This window comes from Octopus bimaculoides, chromosome 13 (assembly GCF_046866305.1).
Source record: "Octopus bimaculoides isolate indiv1 chromosome 13, ASM4686630v1, whole genome shotgun sequence".
Lineage (NCBI taxonomy): Eukaryota > Metazoa > Mollusca > Cephalopoda > Octopoda > Octopodidae > Octopus > Octopus bimaculoides.
In genome coordinates, this window is record NC_142940.1 from 25560588 (window position 1) to 25588274 (window position 27687).

Here is a 27687-nt window from a genome sequence, read left to right on the forward strand (position 1 = left end):
TTTCGGACATCTCAATATTGGCCAGATTTCTCCCATTCTATTCCTCTTTCTTTTTTCTTGCATTTATGACAAGGAGGTACATTTCCTACCTGGTCAATAAGATTGTGCTCTCCCAAAAAGGACATCGCTTCATCTTCACTTGAGATTATTTTGTAAAAGTCTCTCGCCAGCATGGTGCTAGTGTGAACAACTAAATGGGCTAGAATTAATTGAAGGCCACAAGTGGGTTGTTTGGTAGAGTGCATTGTCATTTACGGTAGGTTGCAAATAGCAAGGTCGATATCATATGATAGTAGCACCACATTTGATCACCAAATATTGGAATATATAAATTCCTTATATTGGTACAAACTTACAAATTTGTAAAGGAAGACTGCAAGCAATATAATTGCCTGATAATTCATGAATGCTATTTTTTTGTCTCTTGTGCATCACCCCCACCACAAAAAAAAACTGTGATGCTAAGCAATGATAGTCATTCTGGATCACATCAGTACTTTTTGATAAACGTCAGTATGGAAAACTTAAAGTAAATTGATGGGACAAATGATAATAAGATCCACCAACCTATCTAGGAAGGCAATAACTCCAAACAAGAACTGATGCAAACTATGACAATCTGTCCAATCTAAGCTAGTATGAAATGGGAGATAAAATAATGATGAAATGAAACCTGATGTTGATTGGTAGGTTCAGAAAAGATTTAACCAATACTGCCTTAAAATGATGCTGAGAGATTACAGAGAATATGTATTTTATTTCATAACATCAGTTAATAAACATGACATGTAAAATCTTGTAGACGTGTACAGTAATTCAAAATGATTTAAACGCACAATTCAGACGAGCATTATTTTACAATTTATTTCATTTATAGATAGACTTGTTTTAGTACATTTGAACATTTTCATTGTTGGAACAGTAACTTTTCAGCCTTTGTAAAGGATTCTCCTTTCTACAATTGACCACTCAACCTTAATTAAGTGCACATCTATAACACTATTATAGCTATAGTGACCTTTGATCTTCAAAGTTAATATTCAATGCAATTCCTTAAGACATTTCAAACCAATAAGTGACTGATTAGAATTTTGCATTGATTTCAATTATCAAATGTAGACTCACATATCATCAAAGTACACCGTGTATAAAACTAGGATCCACCAAACAAATAACAATTAGTTGCTGGAATAGTAGCTTTGAGGTCACATTGTTATATATTATGTTGTAACCCTAGATAGGGCACAAAGCTTTTTTGACAAATTCAGCTTGGCCGAGGACAAGTACAAAAACATACTTGGATGATTAGCAGTAAGAAGGGACACAACTATCCTTGTCTGGTTATTAAACACCTTTTTCATGTGATGTCCTGCTAAGGAATAAACTAAGAAATGTAGAATAGGGCATCACATGAAAAAGGAGTCTAATAATCAGACAAGGATAGTTGAGTCCTTTCTTATTGCTAATCATTCAAGTATGGTTTTTGTACCTGTTTTCAGCCATATATATATATATATATATATACATACACACACATATACATTTGTATGTATAAAACAGGATAAGTGACATGGTAGAGTGATAAAAACATTGAAACACTGCATGAGAAAAAAAATAAAAATTGAGCTGAGCCTAGAAATAACTGTCTGAAGAAGACAGCTAAAGAGTGTTGTAGGATGAATAAATTCAAACTCAATGCAGGACAAAAATGCACAAAATGAAGTTCATAGAACATAAACTTTAAATTACTTCATCAATAAGCCATAAAAGAAAATTGTTACATTCAGCTGTAAAAGTATTTGCTTTAATGATATACAATTTCATAAAACTTATCTCACCCCTGCTATCTTGAAATAATAGATATAACCCATTAAAAAAAATACGCCTATCAGTACCAATTAGTTGATTTTTTAAAAGTAATCAGGTCATTTGAAGACCTGATCAAACTCATAAGAATACTGATAACTTGATACTATAATGGAATAAAATAAAAATAGAGGTAAAATTGTGAAAGAAAAATAAGGAAACAACCTGCAATGTTTCATGTATAATTAATGTTAAACCCAGCTGAGAGAAGACAGTCAAATCAATGAGGACAATATGGAAAGGAATTCTTGTTCCAGACACACCAAGGAATTACTTCTCTTTCATCAGTTAAATGTTTTAATAACGGTATTTAGTAGAATAATCCTTTGGTGAGACAACAAGACCACGTCCCTTTCTTGCCCCTCGATACACAGTCTCAACAATATCAATGAATTCCTGACAATCTTCTAAGGCCCAGTTGATCTTATTGTTGTTACCAGTCCCTAAATCAATCATGATATGCTTATTACGATAGAAAAACATGACCGTGCAAGGGTCATACAACTCATACATCTTGTTGAAGTCAGGAACTTCAGTAATGTCTACAAGATAGATTACAACAAAGTTTTTGATTTTTTCAGCACATTTATAAAGTACTTCATCCATAACCATGCAGGTGGGATCCCAGTCGTGACCAAACCGGATGACAACAACACGATCCTCCTCTGAGAGAATGGCCTGGTCCACTTGCCAGCCATTGTGGAGATGAGGTAACATATACGACATTCTGGCTGGATTATTTTGTTTTACTTCTTCAAAGCCGACATAGAACACTGCAAAAGAAAAAAAAAATAATAAATACAGAATCAAAGAACTATAGTTCTTATTTTAATGTCCATATGCAGCCATGGAAAATTGTTGGACCAAAATAAATGCTACAATACTTGAAGTTCATAAAACCAGGAGGTGGGTTTTTTTGTATGTTAAAATAGGTTGGATGTGTTCCTCTTTCTTATAAATTACTGGTTTTAAACCTAATCCCATGCTGACAATGCCAGATAATAATAAAGTATAACATCAACTTACATTTGCAGGGTTGAAAATAAAAGCAATTCTTTGCAATTGTTACAGTGTAACAAGATTTTTGTTCTCGGATAGCAACTGTTGTTTCCTATTTGCTTACCTTCAGAAAGTATGAAAAATGGCTAATATTTTCTTCAAACTTTGCTTCTGCTACATTTATTCAAACCCCAAAGAATCCCTCTCAACATATGACTATGATGCTCCCCAACTACTCCTGCTCATGAACAGAGTTGCACATATTGTCAGCCACTAAAGGACATGTTCAACTGGTTATGGTTAATCAACTGACAAGCAAATTTGTGGTATTGAGCAGAATATTTGTTACAACAATAGTTCTGCTTTAGCAACTCAGCACTGAATCTGTCTGAAATGTATTGGAAAATACGTCAGTTCAAAACGTTGATGTCCAGGTCACGAAAACAAAGTTTGAAGAGAATAGTGGTCATTTTCTTTTTAATTTCTAGATAGAAGCAAATAGGAAATAACACTTACTGACCAAAGACAAAATAAATAAATAAAAATCTTGTTACAGTGTAATGCCACTAAACTACTTCCTTTAATTCAAATCCAAATAATTTAATCTACTCAAATTTATTTTTAAAGTACATATTTACAAGGAAAATTTCATATTTTTGAAGTATTTACAGTAAAAATTTCATAATTTATTTTTAAAGTATTTACAATGTAAATTTCCAAGTTACAATAGTAATTCATACACAATATTACATAATGATGGTAGAAATCAAAACAGATTCATAAAACTTAGTTATTAAAGTAGCACTTATATCTGATGGCAAATAAACTATCTCTGATTGTCTAGATTTGAATTTATTGGTATTGACAATCATGTGATACCAAAGGAAACAATATATAGATGTGGGCATAACTACAGATTTCTGTCCACCCCTGACTTTGGATGATCATAACTTTCAGAAAAATGGATATTCTTTTAATGAAATTTTCTACGAATATGTATTATATCATGTAGATTCCGAATATACAAATTTTGGGAGGAAAAGTGTTTTAGGAGGTGGTGGGGAATTTTGGAAAATTCACCGGAGTCCAATTCATCTTAACTTTCAAGAAAATGTATATTTTTTAATGAAATTCTCTACAAATATACCTCGGACTATGTAGATTCAGAGGACACATGCAATTAAAAAAGTTCAAACAGGGAATTATTCCATTCAATATCATGTTTATTATAGAGATTATGTAACAAACTGGGAATTCACTTAAAGAGAAAACAAAAATCATATGCAACAGATAAGTCGTCTTAATAACATATTTCTGTGTACCAGACCTTTAGCTGTTATTTTTAGCACAACGAATTTTCTGGTGAGGGCTTCATTTGCCTTCATTGCCTGCTTGTTCCTTCAGTAGAAATCTACGGATGCACAAATGCACAAAATGAAACAAATGTGGACGACTTGTTCTGAAACACTCCCGAGTGGGGAACAGTTCTCAAAAATAACCCCAATTCTTTCCCCCCTAAATTCCTATGTCCTTGGAATCTACATAGTCCGAGGTATTTTTGTAGATAGTTTCATTAAAAAATATCCATTTTCTTGAAAGTTAACACGAATTGAAATGGACTCCGGTGAATTTTCCGAATTTCCCCACCCACACCCTCCTAAAACACTTTTCCCAAAAATTTTGTATATTCGGAATCTACATGATAAAACACAAAACAAAGTAGAAAATTTCATCAAAAAATATCCATTTTTCTGAAAGTTATGATAATCCAGATTCGAGGTGTGGGGACAGAAATCTGTAGTCATTCCTAGATATGCTAGTTTTAATATATTTAATGCAGAGAGTATTAAAAACCTAAATATCTGGTGAGCATAAATAAATAAATATGAACCAATAACTAATATTACTTCCTTTTTCATGCAAGCATGAAAGACAATTTTGTACATATTTTGGTTATATTTTAACTTCATCTGCAAAAGTATAGTCCATAGTATCCTTGCCAAAGGCAAAAAATATCTGAAAGTGAAATATCATACATTGTCTTCTTTTTGTTTTTTCTTCTTCTTCTGCTGGTTGTGAGAAACTGGCAGACAACTGAGACTGCATCAAAGCAGAGAACGGATTCAAATTTTGGCACAGGGTCAATAGTTTTTGAGGGGATGGGGAAGTCGATTGTCTGGTACTTATTCTATCGACCCTGAAAGAAGAAAAGCAGAATTGTAGGTCATAGCGTAAAGATAGCTGAAATGCCTCTAAGCATTTTGTCCGTCGAGCTAACGGTTGTCAGCCAATTCGAGGCAGATAAAGATTTCTAACTTCAGTATTTATCTTATTATACACTGCACAAAGTATGTAACTAAGTACTACAAAGCATGGTTACCAACACTTTATGGATCCCACCAACGAAGCTTCTAAAGTTTAGAGTCTAAATCAGTGGTTCTCAACTGAGGTCCAGATAAGATGGGGTGGGGGTCAACAGTCGTATTTTAGCAGCCTATGAAAAAGTTTTGCTTCAAAAGAGGTATTTATTGCAAGAAACAACTAGATTTAGGTTTCTTTCTATAATGCTTTACATACTTCAACATGTTTCCGGCCTCTGAAACATGTTCTCTTTGAGGGTGCTACTTCAAATCTACACAAAAGAACGTGAGAAAAAGCAAAACAGGAATTTCGAAAGAAGCCTATAAACAGCTTTTAAATGTGGAATGGTTATCGGAGTCCACCAGAATAAAATAGTAATCAAAGGGGTCCATAGGTACTACCCCACACCTCATTTTTCACTTTTTCCGGAATTTTTTTTTTTTGTGAAATACGTAGAACTCGTAATCTTCATATTTTTCTATGTATTTCTCAAAAAAAAAAAAAAAAAATCCCCAAAAAGTGAAAAATGAGGTGGGGGGTAGTACCTATGGACCCCTTTGATTACTATTTTATTCTGGTGGACTCCGATAACCATTCCACATTTAAAAGCTGTTTATAGGCTTCTTTCAAAATTCCTGTTTTGCTTTTTCTCACGTTCGTTTGTGTAGATTTGAAGTAGCACCCTCAAAGAGAACATGTTTCAGAGGCCGGAAACATGTTGAAGTACGTAAAGCATTATAGAAAGAAACCTAAATCTAGTTGTTTCTTGCAATAAATACCTCTTTTGAAGCAAAATTTTTTCATAGGCTGCTAAAATACGACTGTTGACCCCCACCCCATCTTATCTGGACCTCAGTTGAGAACCACTGATTTAGACTCTAAACTTTAGAAGCTCCCTTGTTGGCTTCGTTGGTGGGATCCATAAAGTGTTGGTAACCATGCTTTGTAGTATTTAGTTACATACTTTGTGCAGAGTGGAGGTGCAATGGCCCAGAGGTTAGGGCAGCGGACTCGCAGTCATAAGATCACGGTTTCGATTCCCAGACAGGGCGTTGTATTTATTGAGCGAAAACACCTAAAGCTCCACGAGGCTCCGGCAGGGGATGGTGGCGAACCCTGCTGTACTCTTTCACCACAACTTTCTCTCACTCTTACTTCCTGTTTCTGTTGTGCCTGTAATTCAAAGGGTCAGCCTTGTCACACTGTATCATGCTGAATATCCCCGAGAACTACGTTAAGGGTACACGTGTCTGTGGAGTGCTCAGCCATTTGCACGTTAATTTTACGAGCAGGCTGTTCTGTTGGTAGGATCAACTGGAACCCTCAATGTCGTAAGCGATGGAGTGCCAACTTTGTGCAGTATAAATACTGAAGTTAGAAATCTTTATCTGCCTCGAATTGGCTGACAGAACCGTTAGTGGCATTTCGCTATAACCTACAATTCTGCCTTTCTTCTTTCAGGGTCGATAGAATAAGTACCAGACAATCGACTTCCCCATCCCCTCAAAAACTATTGACCCTGTGCCAAAATTTGAAACCGTTCTCTGCTTTGATGCAGTCTCAGTTCTATCTGCCAGTTTCTCACAACCAGCAGAAGAAGAAGAAAAAAAGACAATGTATAATATCCCACTTTCAGATATTTTTTGCTTTACTTCGGCAAGGATACTCTGGACTATACTTTGCAGATGAAGTTAAAATATAACCAAAATATGTACAAAATTGTCTTTTGTGCTTGCATGAGAAAGGAAGTAATATTAGTTATTGATTAATATTTATTTATTTATGCTCGCCAGATATTTAGGTTTTTAATACTCTCTGCATTAGATATATTAAAACTAACATATCTAGGAATAACTACAGACTTTTACACCTATTACACTATTTCTTTTTATTGTTTTTGTGCTCGGGTCAAACGCTTTAGTTTAACCCCCACTTTAATTTCACATGAATTATTTTGTCATATTACTACGGGAAATTACTCCGAAAGAAATCTTTGCAGAACGGTGAATAGATTGATTACATTATGTTATCGTAGTTTTGTGAGATTTGGCTGTTATTTCTGCTTGAAGGCCTGAGGGTATATACTCTTTTTTTTTTCTGTTGAAAAATTGAAATTTTACAAACGAATTTTTTTCAGAATCGTAATCTTCGTATTTTTCTACGTATTTCGCAAAAAAAAAAGAAAAAAAAAATCCGGAAAAAGTGAAAATTGAAAGGGGGGGGGGGGATTTTGAAAATGCGATTTTTGAAATTTTTTTTTCAGAATCGGATCCTCCATAACCAAAAAAAGTGGGATTCTGTAAAAAAAAAAAATCAATATATATCCATTTTACTGGAAGTTATGATGGAAAAATCGGATCTTGTGAAATTCTCCGAAAGTCCCCTCCCCAGGGTCATCAGCGCGCATTTTTTTTTTTTCATATTCGTTTTCTACATAGTTGTTAACACCCACCAGGCTGAGTTTTATTTTTATTTTTAGTTCCCGGGTGAAGATCTTTATATTGACCAATTTTTACACTTTCACCCACACGATTTCCACTAAGAAAAAAAAAAAACTCGGACTGCTTGCGTGGAATCAAGTACCATGACCTCCTCTCGTACGGGTGAAAGTATCAAAATTTACCGGTAAAAAATGGTTGAAAACCACTAGTCTAAAGAGCCATCCGGCTTGCTAGAAATAGCAGTCAAATCTCCCTCAAACCTGAGTCGGATAATGTGCTACGACTAGACGCACTCAAATGATAGGTCTCTTCAATTAGACCTATCCTTGGGGCAACAAGCAAGTAAATTTTAAGTGGAGAAGAGATGAGAAATAGTGACAACCATACCTTTTTCAAGAGCACTTGTAAGACTAAAGATGAAATCAAGGTGCCAGAATAGTTTCAACACATACGATATAGAATCCCTAATACCTTGTATATTGTTTTAGCTGTTATACTATTATTTTGCTTCGAGCCAATCCTGAACCTACAAGGAACCTGATGAAAAATATATTTCAACCGTGACCATCACGTTTACATTATCCAATGGGTCTTGTTTCGTTAAACAAAGTAAAGTACATTCGAACGTTATCTCTAGCAGGTCCAGCGGCTAGCATAGAGGTTCCCAATGGTTATTTAATTATACGTATATGTTATGTAAAGAGAAATATTGTTCAAAAGGTTCATCTCAATAGAAAGTAAACATTATCGAGTAAAGCATAAACAAACATTAATTCTTACCTTTTAATCAAGAACATGACACTACAACCGGAAGTCGCTATAATGGTTACTAATACCGACGGAAATAAATTCAGTGTTAAAAGATTATATTTTATTTTACATTACTGTAGATATATATTTGAATTACTTTTTAGTCAACACAATAAAATATGGCAAAATCAATTTTGGCATTTATTTTTTCTACTTTTGATTTAAATATTTTTCGGTTTCATTTTAATATACATTTCTTTTTATTTTTGTATTCACTTCTGACTCAACAACATGGCAGCCATCTCGAGGGCAACTGTTGTCCAGCTTGGACAAATTGGTCAGTAATTTTGCTATAGAGATATATATTTATTTAAATATGTTCTGAATGTTTATAGAATATCTAGTATTCTCTTTTGCTATATCCTATTTAACTACAATCAATGATTAGGACAGTCTCTATCCTCGCTCGTCCTCCAACAACTTTGTTATGAATGTTGTCCTTTCACTCGCCGCTTTTCATTCAGTTATTTTCGGCGACTTAGTTCTTTTTATCTTCCAATTGTAAATACCTTTCGGGCTCTAAAATGATTATTTCTAAATAGAAATCTCATTATTAGCGAATATATTTCTAATCTATTTTTGCTTATATTTCAACCAAGAATCTTTCCAAATTTGAAGGTCATTCCAGGTGTACAGAGAGCAATGTTTATATACATATTCCATATTTATTTTTTTGTATTCCTCAGCCATCAGTTCATATTTCTTTTCAGTCCGGATATCACAAACTTATCTTTTCGTTTTGAATTTTTGATCATACTTCACACAATTTACAGCTAATATCTTCTAATTAATCGGTCGAGACAATCACAATATTTTATCTCTGACGTGATTCTGAAGCACCATCCTGGAGGGTTTAGTCGACCAAATCAACCCAAGTACTTGCTTTTAAGCTTGGTACTTATTCTATCGATCTAGTTACGGGGACGTAGACAAACACCAGTTGTCCGGCGGTGGCGGGACACAAACACACACACGTGTGTATATGTCTGTCTGTATGCATGTATTTATGTATGGGCAAGTTTCTTCTACTATAGCCTCGAGCCGACCAAAGCCTTAGTGGATTTGATAGACGGAAACTGAAGGAAGCCTGTCATATATATATGTATGTGTGTGTGTGTATGTATTTGTGTATCTGTTTGCCCACCACCATCATCGCTTGACAACGATATTGATGTGTTTCCTTTCCCGTAACTTAGCGGTTTGGCAAAAGAGACTGATGGAATAAGTTCTAGGCTTTCAAAGAATTAGTTGTGGGGTCGATTTGCTCGACTAAAGGTGGTGCTCCAGTATGGCCGCAGTCAAATGACTGAAACAAGTAAAAGGAAAAAGAATATATATGCGTAGGCTTGAAAAAAATGAAGCTACTATACTTCACTGGATGTGTAATGTCAGTGTGCAATACACGACAGAGTGTCAGCGCCCCAAGAGAAAAGTTGGACATAAGAAGCATGGTGTGCAAGAGAGATGACTGCTGGTTTGGTCATGTGTTGTGTATGGATGAGGACAGCTGTATGAAGAAGTGTTGCACCCTAACAGTGGAGGGAATTTGTGGAAGAGGTAGACCCAGAAAGACATGGGATGAGGTGGTGAAGCACAACTTTTGAACGTTGGATGTCACAGATCCAGTGACAAGCAACCGAGACCTTTGGAGATATGATGTGCTTGAGAAAACCCGGCAAGCCAAGTGAGATCGTGGCCTATGCCAGTGGTGCGATGCGATGCCCTTCAATCATCAGGCAATATGCCATGCCTGTGAAGACCTGTTGAAGCAAGTGAGATCGTAGTTGTGCCAGTACCGCCTGACTGGCACCCATGCTGGTGGCACGTAAAAAGCACCATTCGAGCATGACTGATGCCAGTGCCCCCTGACTGGCTCCTGTGGCAGTGGCACATAAAAAGCACCATACAAGCATGGTTGACGCCAGTGCTGCCTGACTGGCTCCCATGCCAGTGGCATGTAAAAAGTATCCACTACACTCTCAGAGTATTTGACATTAGGAAGGGCATCCAGCTGTAGAGACCTTACCAAATCAGGCTGGAGCCTGGTGCAGCCTCCCAGCTTGCCAGTTCTCAGTCAAACTGTCCAACCCATGCCAGCATGGAAAGTGGGCGTTAAACAACAACGATGATGATGATGATATATTATGACTAGCTTCCACATTTCTCTCTTCCAAATTGGAACTGAACCTGAAACCACGTCTGTGCCTATGTCATAATTAAGAAAAAATATGTATTATAAACTCAAATTATGGTTAATTAAGATGTGTTAGGTGATATTGGAGTATAACTGCTTATACTTTTGCAAACTTTAGCTTATTCTATCAATACAAAATCTATATTTTGAAAAAAAAAAAAAAAAGCAAAAAATAAACATGTTCCAACTGAAAATATTTCCACACCAATCTACTACACGTTATAGGAGAATCAGTTATTGCAAATCAATATCACAATCTATTAAATTGTCCCAAAACATTTCATTATCAATTTTAAAATTGTTTTCCTTTTTTCAATTTCAGGGCAACACATCCCTCCAGTATTTGGCTGTGTGTATGTTAATAAGAGAAATGCTAGCAGTGGTACAATGGCTGCAATGAAAAGAGGGCGTGGTGGACGTTCCTCATTCAGTGGAATTGTTGCAACAGTGTTTGGAGCAACTGGCTCTTTAGGGAAACATGTTGTGAATAAACTTGGTAAGTGTTGATCTCCATTTCCAAGGCAACTTTGTAATCTGTGTTTGTCTTGGAATTAGCTTCTCTATACTTTCTTACATTTTATTTTACCTCATCACTTTTTATTTATCTAATCAGAATCTAATTAAATTTCATTTATGAAATTTATTTAATATTTGGTTAAAATATTCAGGGCTGAATATGACTTAATAAATAAAGCCAACGAAGACTTAAGAAACATTGTTAATAGAACAGCTTATACTCAGAAATAAGAAACATTTTATATAGTAATTTTATTATTTTAGTAAAAACCATTAAGTATAGAAACCTAACTGGCATTTACTATATTTGCTTTGCCTTAGATGTAAAGTATATGGTTACAACTATCAGAAAGACATTTACACTTATTTAGTTATAATGATGAGATTAATTATTCTGTTAGAAAAATATCTCCTTCACAGCAGTTAACCCTTTTGGTCTCTTGTCAATAGAATCTCTACTAACTCTGAGGAAGTGTCCTTTCCTCCATTTCTTAGCAATGATGATTTTGTGAGCAGTACTTCACAGAGAAAGCTTCAATGTTTGCTACTTGCATTGCATCCAACTCCTCGCAGCACACACTTAATAAATCTCTTGTAAAACCATCTCATTCCACTCCACCAGGCTCACCACTATGTACACATATGCAACAAAAGTGACAGTACTTCAAGTTACTTCAAATCAACATCACCAGCCCAAATAATGTTCCTTCTACTATTCTCTAACAATGTGCCCCTGAGCTAGTCCCCATATTTGCCAATGTCTTTAATCTTTGTCTATAAGGATATATCCATATATTTGGAAACAAGTATCCCATTCTTATGAAGGTCAACTTCACCTTCTCTGTCAACTACTGTCTTACTGCACTCATTTTCAGAATCTCCAACATGGTGACAGTTGCGTTATTACCCTCAACATCAACAAAACTTTTAACTGTGTCTGGCACACAAATCTTCTGTCAAAACTGCACACTTATGGACTCCATCTATCTCTCAACTCTTGAATTGGTAGCTTCCTGTGAGATCACACTATTACAACATATACTCATGGAACTCTCTCTGGCCTACACAATATCAGCTCTGGCATGCTTTAGGGTTGGGCTTTGTCCCTCACACTCTTCTTCAGTGACCTACTCACTGTTACCTCCAACAAAGTACACTTCTGTACAGATGAGAAAACCTCTCGTTCTTTCATGATCTGTCACACTGAGTGTTGTCCACATGCAACCCAGACATCATGGATCCAAATCTGTATTGAATCCATGAACAAAGATTTCAAAAATATCTTCCATTGAAATCATACGACTCTTGTCTCCTTCAACAGCAAACAAAAACACGTTCATTGCCTATATCAAAACACTATCACATCATAATCATGGATGCTCTCTCCCAAAGACTGCATCCCAAACACTGATTTTTTTTTTTCCCCAGAACCAAAATCTGCTTCATTTTCTAACTACAAATTCTTCTGATTGGGTAACAGTTTTAGAGTTGGCATATTAGACATAATTTTGTCAAAGAAATGGATTTAAAGTAATTAAGGTAGTTAGAATGTGTGGCAGAATTATGATGTTTGGACTAGGGATAGACAACACAACACTAACAGATGCACCACAATAAGACTGTCATATGAACTAAAGAGCTGATGGCTTCTCTTATGTATATTGAAACTATGGTTATGGTACATGAGCTGAAGAGGAGTCAAGGTTATCAGAGTTCTGTGATGCAAATGACCTTACCATTTGCAATATTAACTTCAGGAAAACTGATCAATCTTGTGATCACATGTCACTCATGTCAGGTGATCATGCTAGCTAGATAAATTTCCAACTCACTAGTAATGGACTGGACAGATTGTTGTGTCTTTCGCTGGTGTAAAATGTACACAGCAAGCAATTGATGTCATCAAAGTAAGAGCTAGATGGACCTTGAGGCAATCTGGAAAAGGAAGATATGGAAGCTAAAGATCCTTCAAGTTCAAAACTTCTAGGTTAATTATAAGAGGAGATAGAGACTTATCACATAGATGACAACTTTGAGTTTCTATAAGATACTCTACTGTGAGACACAGACTAGATCTGTGGATGGTAGATTGAGCCAGTAAACCTAAGTGATAGGCTTAGAAAGAAAAAAAGGAGTTAGAAATATCTGGAAACAAAGAGTGCAGCAGAACGTAAGAAAATTATCAATGTTCTGTGATGTGAGGATCTGGATCAGATGTGTGAGATGTTCTGGTTATTGTCATCAAAGTGTGTGTTTATAATGGTAGTGGTATACTAGCCCACATTGCCACTGAGAAGAATGAGACAGTAATATTACCATAGCTAAATGAGAAGGAAAACAGAAAAAGGTAACTCTAAATAAATCCCACAGTGGGACCAGCTGTTGACAGTGACAGCTCTGTGATTGAAAAGGCTGTAAAAAGGATCTGAAAAATAAGGGAAGTAACTGGGTCATGGAGAATAATCACAGACGAGACTTACGCTTGTCACATAATTAGTCATGTACTACAAAAAGAAGTCATTCTTAGAGGAGATGGGAGATGACAAGTGCACCGAGTGGCTCTTGCTATGCTAGAGAAGACTTGCCCAATTATATCAAATATGAAAAATGGATGATGATAAAAAGAATAACAACATTGTCTTTAGTCAATGGATCAAAAAAATGTTATGAATAAAACTGAGTATTAATGTGTAGTTCGAAAAATTCAGAGATCAGGAAATTGTTGGAGCACAAAAGAGAGCAAAACGTTCTGGTTGATGATAGTGCAGTGGGCTTATTCGAATGGAGATGGAGAGCAGCTTGTTATGATAAGTATTGTTTCTGGTTATGGAAGCAGGGAAAAGACGGAAAATTTCTGCACTGCTAACAGTGGATATAATATTTTGTAGGTAAGATTGGCTCTCAAGTCATTGTACCATACAGGGGCGAGGCTTATGAAGTGTTGCGACTCAAACTATGTGGTGACCTTGGACAGATTCTCTTCTTTGTATGTATATTTTATGTCTTTATAAAATTCTATTGTTTCATAATTGTCAGATCTAAATATTTATATTTAAATAGTTTGAGTTAGAGTTTATTTTTTCTTTAACATTTCTTTGTGTGTGTTTTTATTCTGTTTTATTTTATTTTTACTGTAACATCTTAATTCAAAAATGAAATTCTTAACTTCATTTTTTACTGAAGTGTGACAAAATTCTCTTGGAGTTTTACCACATAGCTACTGTTTCAATCACATGTAACCTAGTCAAAAATATATTTTATTATTGTTGTATAAGTTTTATGATAGATATACAATAGTTCTAACTTCCTTCTGAACTTAGTATAACTCTTGTGATTTTTCTCATGCTTGGTAGCCATACAGCTTGAAGGATGATGAGTCTGTCCAAAAAGTCATGAAGTATTCTAATGTTGTCATCAATATGGTCGGGCGTGACTGGGAGACAAGGTATGTATCTAAAATAATGTTTCTAATATAATTTGTGTTCTGTAAGGGCATAAGTTTCTACACTTCAGCTATTTTAGTGTTGTCTATCATCTTTCTTAATATCTTCTTCTATAATTCATACTTTCGACTTCGCTGCTTTCTTTTCGTCATGTTAAATATGTTTGTCTACAGTATAATGGCTGAGTGGTTAGAGCATCAGGTTTATAATCATGAGGTTGTGAGTTTGATTCCTGGATCTGGCAGTATGTTGTGTTCTTGAGCAAGACACTTTATTTCACGTTCCAGTTCAACATCACTGGTGCCAAGTTGTATCACCTTTGCCTTTCCCTTGGACAATATCAGTGAATGACCGAAGGGGGGTCTTTTTACTCTACAATACTGTATTTTAGGCAGGGGCTAAAGATAGTAGGGTGGGGATAATATAATTAATGTTTAACTTATACCATTGCTAATTAGTTGGTGGACAAAAATGTAGGAGTTTTGTAAATGAGATTGTTCAGAAATCATTGATACCTCTCTTGTAGACACTGGCCCTCATGCTGGTGGCACGTAAAAGCACCCACTACACACTCGGAGTGGTTGGTGTTAGGAAGGGCATCCAGCTGTAGAAACTCTGCCAGATCAGATTGGAGCCTGGTGCAGCCATCTGGTTCATCAGTCCTCAGTCAAATTGTCCAACCCATGCTAGCATGGAAAGCGGACGTTAAACGATGATGATGATGATGTTTTCTCATCATTGTTATTTTATTGCCTGTATCAATTACAGGTGGATATATTTTTTACATTTGATAAAATAAGAAAGAGGAGAGGTTTTCTTGACTGTAGAGTTATAAGAAAATGACAAGCCAAGTACAAATCTGTAGAGTCACTGCATTGCCATTATGCTGGGAATTATAATGGTTCAATCTTTGAACCATCTTAAAATTCAGCATATATTTAAATCTGAATGCTATGATTCTGTAAAATATTGAAATGCTTACAACTGACTGGTACCAACTATAGGTGATATTAAGTTAAGAGAAATATTTGTTGGGATGTGAGGAGACCAAAATAAAATAACAATTGACAACAAAAAGCTAACTTTATACAGGGATATTGTGTAATGTGTGTAGGAAGCTATGTTGATTACCAAGGCTGTGAATCATGTAGTGGTAAACATTAGTGAAACAAAGTTGTGGTAACCTTGACCATGAAATATACTGTAATGGTAATCATAGTGGTGAAAAATATGTAGGTAAAAACAGAGATAATAGTAGTAACCATGCCAATGAACTGAGATAATAACAGTACCCATGACAATGAAACATAATAGTGGTAATCATGATTGTTACTACAGCAGTGAATGTTATCGCAGTTGTAGCCATTGCAATCAAAAATATAAGATATAACCAAGCTATTGTCTGACAGGCTGTTATTCATCTTTGTGTTTTCAGGAACTTTAAATTCAATGATGTCCATGTTGATGGTGCTCGCAGGATTGCTCGTCTTGCCAGGGAGTGTGGTGTAGAAAGACTCATCCATTTCTCCTCTCTTAATGCTGGCCCAGATCCTCAAAAAATTTTCCTGAAGACAGGATCTGAGTTCTTAAAATCCAAGGTTAGTATTTCTGACTGACTGTATACTGTTTTATGACAATTACTTTATCCATTTTCCATTATTAACATCAGTCAAGGAATTCAGCAAAATCAGATAATTCCATGAACTCTTGTGTAAGAAAAGAGTTCAATATTGACATGGTCTACCACTAACCTACTCATCACTGGTCACTTTGGACTCTGCTTTACTGTGATAGTGTTTTTTTGATATAGGCGATGAATATGTTTTTGCTTACTGATGAAGGAGACAAGCATCATATTGATCTCAATGGAAGATGTCCTTGAAATCTTTGTTCATGGAGTCGATACAGATTTGGCTTAACGATGTCTAGGTTGTATGTGGATAATGACTCTGGTGAGACAGGTTAGCAAAACATGGGAGGTGCTATCATCTGCACTGAAGTGTACTTTCGTTGGAGGTAACAGCATGTGGATCATTGAGGAAGAGTGTGAGGGACAAAGCCCAACCCAGGAGCACACCAGAGTTAATATTGTATAGGCCAGAGAGAGCTCCATGAGTACATGTTGTCATAACTGTGACTGAACACGTATCTTTATTGACTTAATCCTTGTGCTATGTCTTCAAGGTTACTGCAAGTTTTTATTTTGTCTCCTTTTACTTAATGGTTTAGAACAGTGGTTCCCAACCTTTTCACTACCAAGGACCCTTTTTATTTAAATGAGATTTCTCATGGACCCCTTTTAATGTGCTTATTCTTATGTGTGTGTGTGTATATATATATGTAAATTTTGAATTTAGTTCATGGACCACCAGTACTACTTTTGCAGACCACAGGTTGGGAACCACTGGTTTAGAAGATGTTTATTAACCAAGTAAGATACAAAATTCTAGGTGTTTGGATGTCATTATCTTTATCCTGCAAAACAATTATAGTTTGCTTCAAATACCACTCTGATAACAATTCTTCATAGTCTTCATGATTGATTCTTATTTTTTCATTCAGTATGAAGGGGAGTTAGCAGTACGTGAAGAATTTCCTGATGCAACCATCTTCCGTCCTTCAGATATGTATGGCTCTGAAGATAGATTCTTATGTTATTACTCTAATGGATGTAAGTAAGACGTTTTATTTTGATTCAGAAATAATGTTTATTTATACTTGATGACACTATTTTCACACCTTCTGTACGTCTTCTCCTTTGTTCCTTAATATTGTTTATTAAATCTCAAGTACTTTGCTCCCCTCCTCACACCTAGTATTACTTCGTCGACTTCTAATTTTACTGATTACTATCAATGGAGTAATGCTGTTTTTCTTGTTTGTTCATGTAGGGCGTCGTGGTAGGGGGTATCTCCCGTTATGGAAGAAAGGCACTGAAACAATCAAAGCACCAGTGTTTGTAAGTTTTGCATTCACTTTGATAATGTTGCAAATATTTTACACAATATCTGTATAAAGAGTTTTGGAATCTTTTTTGTGTGTGATCTATACTACAATATTTGTTGTTACGCAACAGTACAGAATAAGTCTACACAGTATCTCCCATATATTTTTACTGTTATTTGCTTTGTGCAGAAAACCTAAAACCTCTTAATTCAAAATTAAAATTCTTAAATTCATTGCCATTGACCAATGTAAGATATGGGTATTTGATTCTACACAAAGAGCACAAATACATTTTGCTTCTGTCATTCATTCATGTGTAATGCTACCACTTAAATTTTAATTATATATATATACACATGCGCGCGCACACATTCATATACATAGATTGTACTGTGATAGATCTTGTAGAAACCTTTTATATAGATTTACTTATGCATAATATTAATCTTTTGAGACCTGATATGGTTTTCCAAATATTACATGCAATATAAATAATATAATACCGTTACATTTCATGTATACATACAAAATGATCTTGTATATAAGTATATGAATTTATTACTAAATACACTTATATACATGTCTTGTTTTATATAGCAATCAGTTTCATATCTGTTATAAGCAGTCTATCTAATAGTGATATACCTATTGTATGGCATCTGATAGAAAGCATTGTCCATACAGTACACATGTTTATTCTCATGAAATGTGATTTTTTTTGGTTTTTGTAAAGACTAGTTTATCTGGAGTTAAGAACACATTTGATAATTGTAAATGGTAAGTGGGTGAAGATGCAGAGAATTTGGATATAGGGTCCACAATAAACAAACATTGATACAAGACCAAAAGATATTTGAGTATAAAAAGTCTGGCTATATAGTGTAACTGGAATGCAAATGCATATTTTGTTTCAGAAATGTACATTTACCTTCCAGTATATCTTAGCATTCTGCATAGTTGGGAAACATGATCACAGTAATAGATGAAAGATTGCTAATTCCATCCAGAGCTAGAATGCCAGGAATGTCTTGAGGATAAGCTATATCAACAAAGTAGTAGATGATGCACCTTATATCAATAGAATAAGGACACAAACCCAGATGTTTTTGAGTTGACAAGAAGTCTGAAGACAGCCTAGTGACATAGTTGAGGAGGAAGGACCAGTTTCTGATGGAACCAAGATAGTAATTCAGAATAGAGCCAGATGTGAAATTCTAATAGCTCTCTTTGTGACTTGTTCAGAGTGAATTAAGTCTAAACTAGGAGACAGGTATGTCTAGCCAAGGGAGGAGCAGAAAAAAAGTTTGCCTATGTTCAGTGACTTGAGGACTAAAGACTTGAAGTGTTTCGGATTGCAAGAAACTGTGTGAGAGAAAATTGTGATGTCATAGAAGAGAAATGTGTCCACATGGATGATAGTGCCCTTGCATTTAATGATTCTGTAAAGAAAGAGGCTTGGAAATGCCATTATGAAAGACTGCTGAAAGTGGAGAATGAATGGGAAGAAGAGAGTCTGCCAAATTATAACCCAATTGAGGGACCAGCTATCCAAATTAACAGTAGGTCGGTAGATAAAGCAATTAAGGATATGAAGACAAGGAAAATCCCCAGCCCATCAGGAATCACCGCTGAAATGCTTAAAATATCTGGAAGTGTGTGTTATGGTCTAGTCACCTGTTTTGTAAATCAGGTGGTTCATGAAGGAGTCATATCCATAGTCAACTGCTACAAAGATAAAGGTGATACCTTAGACAGAAATAATTAAAGAGGTATCAAATTGTTGGATCAGGTGATGAAAGTTATGGAGAGGGTCATAGCCCAACTAATCGGGAAGAGAATTAGTTTAGATAAGAGGCAGTTTGGTTTTGTGCCAGGGAGAAGCACCACTGATGCTATATTTCTGGTAAGGCAGCTGCAGGAGAAATACATAGCTAAAGATAAACCTCTATACTTGGCTTTTGTTGACATGGAGAAAACCTTTGACAGGGTCCCCCCGATCCCTTATTTGGTGGTCAATGCGGAAACTAAGGATAGATGAGTGGTTGGGGAGAAATGTACAATCCATGTTCAGGGATGCTACCAGTAAGGTGAGGGCTGGTAACAAGTATAGCAAAGAATTCAGGGTACAAGTAGGGCTTCATCAAGGATCTGTCCTCAGCCCTGACTTGTTCATCATAGTCCTCCAGGCAATAACAGAGAAATTTAAGACAAGCTGCCCCTGGGTGTTCCTCTGTGCTGATAACCTTGTTCTTATAGCTGGATCATTACCAGAACTAAAGAAGTTCCAGGTATGGAAGCAAGATCTAGAATCGAAGGGCCTTAGAGTTAACCTAGCAAAAACCAAAGTCTTAGTAAGTAGGAAGGCAGACAAATCACAAATCCTTTCAGGCAGATGGCCCTGCTCGATCTGTAGAAAAGGTGTAGTTAGAAACTCCATAAGATGTACCCACTGCAAGCTCTGGATACATAAGAGGTGCAGCAATATCAGAGGAAGGTTAACAGGAAAAATAGCTTTTGAGTTTGGCAGATACACAGGTACAATAAACATCGAAAATGTACAGAAAATAGACTCCATCGACTGCTAGAGGTAGTAGATTGCTTCCGTTATCTAGATGATCAAGTTAGTAGTAGAGGTGAATGTTCCAAGAGTGTAGCTGTGAGAATAAGAATAGGCTGGGCAAAGTTCAGAGAGCTGCTACCTCTGCTGGCAGCAAAAGGCCTCTCGCTCAAAGTAAAAGATTGTATGGTGCCTGTGTGCTAACAGCTATGCTACTTGGCAGTGAAACATGAGCTCTGACCACCAAGGACATGCATAGGCTTGAAAGAAATGAAGCTAGCATGCTTTGCTGGATGTACAATATCAGTGTGCCTGTTCGATAGAGTGTAAGCATCTTGAGAGAAAAGTTGGGCATAAGAGGCATCAGGTGTGGTGTGCAAGAGAGACAACTGCGCTGGTATGGTCATGTGATGCATATGGACAAGGATAGTTGTGTAAAGAAGTGCTGATCTTTAACTGTGGGGGGAACTTGTGGCAGAGGTAGACCCAGGAAGACATGGGACAAGGTGGTGAAGCATGTTCTTCAAACGTCAGGCCTCACAGCGGCAATGACTAGTGACTGAGACCTTTGGTGATGTGCTGTGCTTGAGAAGACCCATCAAACCAAGTGAAATTGTAGTCGAGTCTGATGCTGGTGTCACATAACTGGCATCCATGCTAGTGGCACCCAAAGAGCACCTTTCAAGCATTGGGCCTCATGAAGTCACTCCTTTTGAGTGTTGGGCCCCACAGAGGCAATGACAAATGACCGAGACCTTTGGCATTATGTCATGCTTGAGAAGACCCATCAAGCCAAGTAGAATTGCAGTCGTGGCAGATACTGAAGTCACGCAAATGGTACCTGTGCTAGTGGCCCATAAAAGCACCCATTACTCTTTTGGAGTGGTTAGCATTAGGAAGGGCATCCAGCTGTAGAAACCATGCCAAATCAGACTGGGGTCTGGTGCAGCCTGCCAGCGCTGGTCAAATCGTCCAACTCATGCCAAGATGGTCAATGGACATTAAATGATGATGATGATTCATTGCCTAAATATACATTTGATTCATATTTGTTGGTTTGTTAAAGTAGAGATTGATGGATAAAGAGTATATTCCAAGATGATGAAGCAAAATTTACAAATTGACTTAAGAATGAATGAATTTTAAAGATAGGCATGGGAATAATAAGAATAATTTATTACATCGGGCTGGATAGTTAAAAAATTTCAGACATTTCATTTACCTTTTACTTTTTTTAGTCATTTGATTGCGGCCATGCTGGGGACACTGCCTTGAAGGGTTTTAGTCGAATGATCAACCCCAGAGCTTCCTTTTTTGTAAGCCTAGTACTTATTCTGTAGGCTTCTTTTGCTGAACTGCTTATGGGGACATAAACACAGACACAAAGACATGCACACACACACACAAATACATATATATATATATATGAGCTGCTTTCAGTTTCCATCTACCAAATCCACTCACAAGGCTTTGGTCAGCCTGAGGCTTTAGTAGAAAACACTTGCCCAAGGTGCTAAGTGGTGAAATTGAACCTGAACTATGTGGTTGGGAAGCAAGCTTCTTACCACAGCCACACCTGCACCTTTGTATCAATATTGTCCTAATTATTTTCCTACATGTTTTGTCTCTCTTTACAGGTATCTGATGTAGCTGAAGGTATCATGAATGCCTTGAAAGATCCAGCTTCAATTGGACAGACCTACGAAGCTGTTGGGTGTGTTACTCACACTTTACATTATTATTTAAATTATCTTCCTCTTTTCTCTGCTCAGACTTTTTTGTATTATATATTGTAAATTTATCTGTAACCAGTTAAGACAAATACTTCACCTTTCTGCTAAGCACTCGACTGAAGTGCAGACTAAAGCAAGCAAACAATGTGTCTTAACTAGGAACACAGTACAATGATTATGGCTGAATTTTTGATCCCTTGTCCAATATTTTAACCATCTTCCCACTTCATCTTGTTTGAAATTTCTGTCTTTGACAGAAGAAAGAAATATTCATATTTTTTAGTCACAATTCCAGTATATGAATTCCATCATATTTTCTGCACTATTGTATCACATTTCCCTTCACTACATCACATCCCCCTCACCTAGTACATCATATCTTCTCCACTGCTATACTTCTTCCCACCACTCCTACTACATCACACCTTGCTCACCACCTCACTACATCTTCCCACCACCACTTCTGTCCTGCATCACTGAGCTGTTGTGTTCTGTTTATGTAGTTTATACTTCTAGGTACCAGTGACACAAAAACGGGCTCCCATGCCAGTGACATGTAAAAGACACCCAGTACACTTTGTAAGGTGGCTGGCATCAGAAAAGGCATCCAGCCATAGAAACCAAGCCAAAACAGATGACTGGAGCCTGGTGCAGCCCTCCAGCTTACCAGCCCTGGTTAAACTTGCTAATCCATGCCTGGAAAACAGGCATTAAATAATGATGATGTTGATAAAATCTTTCTTGCCATAACCTTCAAATCCTGAACAGATTATAAATTGAATTTTATCTTTCTTCAAGAATCATAAACCATTGCCAGATTTTGTTAAAAGATATCTTTTTGCATTCTCACTCATCAGATACTGTATCTATTTATTTATAAATTCTATTTTCACATTTTTTTCTTTTCAGTCCCAATCGTTATTATCTTTGTGATTTGGTGGATTATTTTTATAATATCCTACGATGGAGAGGATACAAGAGAATTCCAATAACTCCAGTCTTCTTGTAAGTTGTATTCCTCTTTCTCTGTCTAGCTTTTACAGCCTGAATGTTCTGCCTCCCAATATAAACCATTCCACACCTGCAAATTCTTGAGACCAAAGATTGTTCCAAGCTGTCACGGTCATTGTTGCTAAACTTATAGCAGGCAGTGGATTACAAGTGTAAGTTAGTGCACTCTCAGCAAGTGGGAAAAAGAGTTGATGATAATGTAGATGACAATAACAGTCAAGATGCTGGTGAAAATGAAGATGTCACATTTTATTTTAGAAAAATTGACCAAAATGGAATGTTAGCATTTTTGTTTCTGGTTTAAAAGCCAACTTTGTTTGATTAGAAAGTTCATCTGTTGTCTGTCAACTATCTGAGAAGCTTTGAATGTCATAGCTACTGTTTTTTTATGAATAATGGATTTGAATTGCCCACCTCTTTAACCGAGCAGCTTTAGGTTATATGTAAGTCAATTATGAACCCCTGGCATCTGAGGCTTATTCACTGTAACTTTTCTACAGGTATAGCTAAGTTCACTTCTTAACCATGTGATTTCAGATTCGGTCCCACTGCACAGTACCTTGGGCAAATGTCTTCTGTATCCCAAGGATGACCATAGTAGATGAAAACTGAAGGAGCTCATCATATGTGTGTGTGTATATGTATGTGTGAATTTGTGTAAGTGAGCTTGTATTTCTCTCGTGTTCATTGGTATGTAAATTAATATCATTGTCTTGCAGACTACTGCGAAAGGATGTAAACAAAAGGCTCCTTAAACAATATTATTTCCAATTTCCTACATAAATATGCCTGGGATTTTATTAGACTTTGAGATTATTACCTCTCTTGGAAATTGGTGGGCTTTTAGCAACAGTATTTTTCTGTGCATAGAAAAATACTGCCTCAATGTTCTCTTTTCTGATCCATGCAAGCATGGAAAAATGTACATAAAACAATAATGAGGTTGGTGATATTGCTGAAAATTTTCTAAATCAGAGGCTTAGTCTTGTCTCTGATGATTGAGCAGAAAATACCTTAAAATGTATTTGTTTATTCAGTTGCTTATAGTGTCTTTACTTGTGGTCAGATTCTTGTGAAAATTAGTGATAGTGTGGGGAAAAAAATTTTGATGTAAGCTATCATTTGTGTTAAAAATAACGTGCATGTGTGATTGTTCATTAATCTCATAATAATTAAAAATATACACTAAAAATGATGATGGTGATTAACGCATTTAGTAATAGACATGGAAATACAAACAGCACAAACAAAATTTGTTTTTTCCTGAGGTTTAGTAGATTATTCATTATTGCACTTATAGGTAAGCTGTAACTCTTATTGAAAACAACATCCCCAGCTATGCATGAATTTTATCATTTGTAGGAACAAAGTTGTTGGCTTCTTTTTATTCCACATATAAATCACTTTGTTGGTGATAGTACTGTTCAAAACTCAATGGAAAGTCTTGAAAAAATATTCAACAAGCTGTGTATTTCTAGATCACCAGCACTTGTAAGATGTTCAGGTAATATTTCATCCAAGTGCACTTGATATAAAAAAAAAATCAAACAGGTCAAAGTCGGACATGAGCATGCATGGAAAAAAGTTAATATATTGCTCTTGTCACTGTCTCCAAAGCCTTGTCTGTCATTAATTCATTGATTAAACCATTGTCTAAGTTGTCTCAAAAATGATTAGAAGCTATTTTTTTAAAACAAGTTTTGATAAAAAAAAAAGAAAGGAACAATGAAAAAGCGCCCCCCCCCCCAATATCAGTGTCCATACCGAAGTAGGTTGTTTCTACACAGAAGGTCAACATTTCCATCAAGTTTCTTATTGGTATACTAGTGCGTTCTTTTAGATGGGTGTCTGTTACTAGTTTTTCTTGAATCGCTGATAGTGCTTCACCGGTGATTCAAGAAAAACTAGTGACAGACACCCATCTAAAAGAATGCACTAGTATACCAATAAGAAACTTGATGGAAATGTTGACCTGTGTAGAAACTACTTGCTTCAGTATGGATACTGATATATATCGACATGAGGAAGATTTAACTACGGGTTCGTCATTATTACCAAGTTGTGTTCACTTGTGAGTAACAGCTGAACATAGAAAATAAGTACTACAGATACTGTGCATGGAAAAGTAAACTCATCTCAGAAATTTTAAAAGTGAAAGATGGATGATTAAAGTGAGACAATTCACATTGTTAGTGAGATTGTCGGACATGTGATGTTGTATTCCTGCATATTTTTGTTTATTCCAATGCCTTTTGCATCACTCTTGTAATCTCACTTCTTCATACAAAAGGTTGAGGTATTAGTTGCTGTCTATAAAGCACCTAGGTGTTTGTATGTGGTGGCGGTGGGGGGGGGGGGGGCGTATGGCAAAGCAACTGAAACAAAATAAAATGAATGAAATGGGATAACAATTGACATTCACGAGAGATAATTCAGGAGTGTTTTAGCAGAGAATACAGAAACAAGACAAGTTCCCTATGTTCATTATTGAGTGCATGGGTTTGTTCAGATTAATATAAAGTACACAGTTGGGAGAAAAATAAGTAAATTACTCCATTTCTAGAATATTCCTCAGATGCAGTGGCTGGGGCATGCCTTGAATAGCTACTCTTGTAGTGTGTATGGTGAGTATACACTTACAAATAGCAGCTACTTTCGTAGTCTGTATGGTGAATACATATTTAGAGACAAGATCCAGCCATTACATCTTTGAAACATTTTAGAAATTAGCTATTTGCCTACTGTCTCTCAATCACATACTTCAAACCCCTCTGAGCATTAGTGACCCTATATGACATCTAGAGTAAACAAACAAATTTTGTGATGAACTCTTGTTTCTGCATTACTTTCCAGAATACCACTAAATGAAACTTTAAAACAGCTTTGTATAACCCCATATAAATCCTTACTACTTTCCATGGTTCTCCTGTTTCCTTATATCTTCTTTTACTTTATTGTATCCAATCTCCATTCACTCATATCTAGGAGTGTTATAAAGCATATCCTGCATTGGCTCCTTGTATGCATCAATGGGAATGCAAGACAGTGCAATAAGTCAAGGGAATGAAAAATGAGAATGTGCAGTTGTGAAGGAACGTTTAGCATTTATGTTACTCTATTAAATCTAATGCTTATTGATTCACAGTTTTGATCTGATCTTACATTATCTTGTAACTTCAAGATTTTGACGATGTGATTATTTAGTCTTAGAATGACATTGTAGGGTAGGTGTGAGAGGCCAGATTCAGTCAGTTTGAATATAAAACAGAATATTTGTGCCAGATATGGTTGGTGTAATTGCTAAAGTGTTAAGGAAACTCACTTATGTAATCCCTTTTAATAATCCAATTCTTAACTTACTTTCATTATACCTATACTAGAGTTATCCCCCTTATTCCATATTTATCACACCAACACAAGTTTTCTGTTATGCAATCAGATCATTTTTCTGTCCATCTTGTTATTTGTTGCTTGCCTCCAGTTAAAATGGCTAATAGTTCAAATGTTAACTAATTTTGGTTCTGGCTAACCAAATTGAATATGTTCTGTGTCCAGTATTGAGTGCATTTAGTCTGTTCATGAGCATTAAAAGTCATCATCATTATTTAACGTCTGCTTGGTGGACCCCTACCCAGAATTCTTCACTGTACTCGTTGTCAACCCTCACCTTACTGACAGCATCCCTGTACATGGCTTGTACAGCTCTCACTAACCACTTATCTATCCCTAGTTTCTGTATTGACCACCAGATAAGGGATCAGGGGACCCTGTCAAAGGTTTATATTTATATATATTATTATGTAACACTGTTTACATGTTCTTTTATACCATATTTCAATATAAGAACTCTTGTTTATTTATTAAATACTCTTCTGTATTTTATTACAGAGCCAAAGTTTGGGCTTTTTCTTACATGCCCAGTTACCCACTTTTGAACTTAGAGAAGCTTGAGCGGGTAAGTTTGATATTTTCTTATTCAATTCCATCATTCTGGTGTTAGGCCTTTGTAGTCATCAAAACAGTTTCTAAGTAACTTGACTGGAATGAATACAGTCCTAGGATAATTATACTCGAACGTTTTGATTTACTTCCCCTAACTGTTTTTTTAAATCTTGGTACTTTAACCAGTGATAAACATTGTAGCGTCCTTTCTAACAAGTGTTGAGATCCATTGCTTTAGCTAGCAAAGTTATGTGTGGTTGACTGTTCATACACAGGCATCATACAATCTACCTTTCACTCTGAATGGGAGGCCCTTCCATACTAACAGATGTAGTAGCTCTCTGAACTTTGCCCAGCCTATTTTTATTCTAGCGATGTAAACTTATAATTCTTATGATAAGATGTTAATATTGTTTCAACTGTTGTTATGACTTGATGTTTTTCATAAAAGAGTTTTATATATTATGTTGTTATGACAGTAATTTTTGATATCTTTTGTTAAAAGCAAAATAGTGAAAATATTGGTGTATTTTTTTTAGGAGCACATCACAGATGTCATTACAGGCTGCCCCACATTAGAAGACCTTGGGGTGAAACTAACTCATATTGAAGATCGTGCAGCATTTGAACTGAAACCTTTCCGGATGTATTCTTACTACTATGACCAGATTGGTGAATTTAGTGAACCTCTACCACCACCTATTGTAGCATAAAGCAGCACAGTGCTAGCTTATATTCAGTTTGTGGAAAATTAGATAATTGGAAAATTCTTTATCTGTAAATAAAAAAAGGAAAATAACATTCTTTCATAAGTTATTTCATTTTATAAATCTATTCCATGCTGTTGTTGTTATTTAGCTCAGGTCAG

The 27687-nt window shown here is 36.0% G+C and overlaps 2 protein-coding genes across 3 annotated transcripts; one reads left to right on the plus strand and one right to left on the minus strand.

Moving 5' to 3' along the window:
- Positions 1-846: 846 nt before the first annotated feature.
- On the minus strand, positions 847-8898 carry LOC106871927 (thioredoxin-like protein 4A). 2 transcript variants are annotated; one of them, XM_014918686.3, is made up of 2 exons: positions 8448-8898; positions 847-2639 (listed from the first exon to the last, which is right to left on the minus strand). In XM_014918686.3, exon 2 carries the CDS (start codon positions 2590-2592, stop codon positions 2164-2166), a length of 429 nt encoding a protein of 142 aa, XP_014774172.1. In that variant the 5' UTR covers positions 2593-2639; positions 8448-8898; the 3' UTR covers positions 847-2163. The 2 variants fall into 2 exon arrangements, with proteins under 2 accessions (XP_014774172.1, XP_014774173.1); XM_014918687.3 differs by having other exon boundaries at positions 8055-8472.
- LOC106871925 (NADH dehydrogenase [ubiquinone] 1 alpha subcomplex subunit 9, mitochondrial) lies at positions 8692-27653 on the plus strand. The gene is made up of 11 exons (XM_014918682.3): positions 8692-8754; positions 10994-11167; positions 14076-14173; positions 14541-14632; positions 16066-16228; positions 17193-17301; positions 17522-17589; positions 21771-21847; positions 22776-22871; positions 26766-26832; positions 27359-27653. The coding sequence occupies exons 1-11, from the start codon at positions 8709-8711 to the stop codon at positions 27530-27532; spliced, it is 1164 nt and encodes a 387-aa protein (XP_014774168.1). The 5' UTR covers positions 8692-8708; the 3' UTR covers positions 27533-27653.
- The last annotated feature ends 34 nt before the right edge of the window (positions 27654-27687 follow it).

What these genes read in the sequence shown, in the direction of transcription:
- LOC106871927 (XM_014918686.3), bottom strand. Translation starts at nt 2,592, where the DNA reads ATGTCGTATATGTTACCTCATCTCCACAATGGCTGGCAAGTGGACCAG.
- LOC106871925 (XM_014918682.3), top strand. Translation starts at nt 8,709, where the DNA reads ATGGCAGCCATCTCGAGGGCAACTGTTGTCCAGCTTGGACAAATTG. An exon ending in TTGGACAGATTCTCTTCTTT is followed by an intron (nt 14,174 to 14,540) that starts GTATGTATATTT and finishes CATGCTTGGTAG; the next exon opens with CCATACAGCTTGAAGGATGA. An exon ending in CCAATAACTCCAGTCTTCTT is followed by an intron (nt 22,872 to 26,765) that starts GTAAGTTGTATT and finishes ATTTTATTACAG; the next exon opens with AGCCAAAGTTTGGGCTTTTT.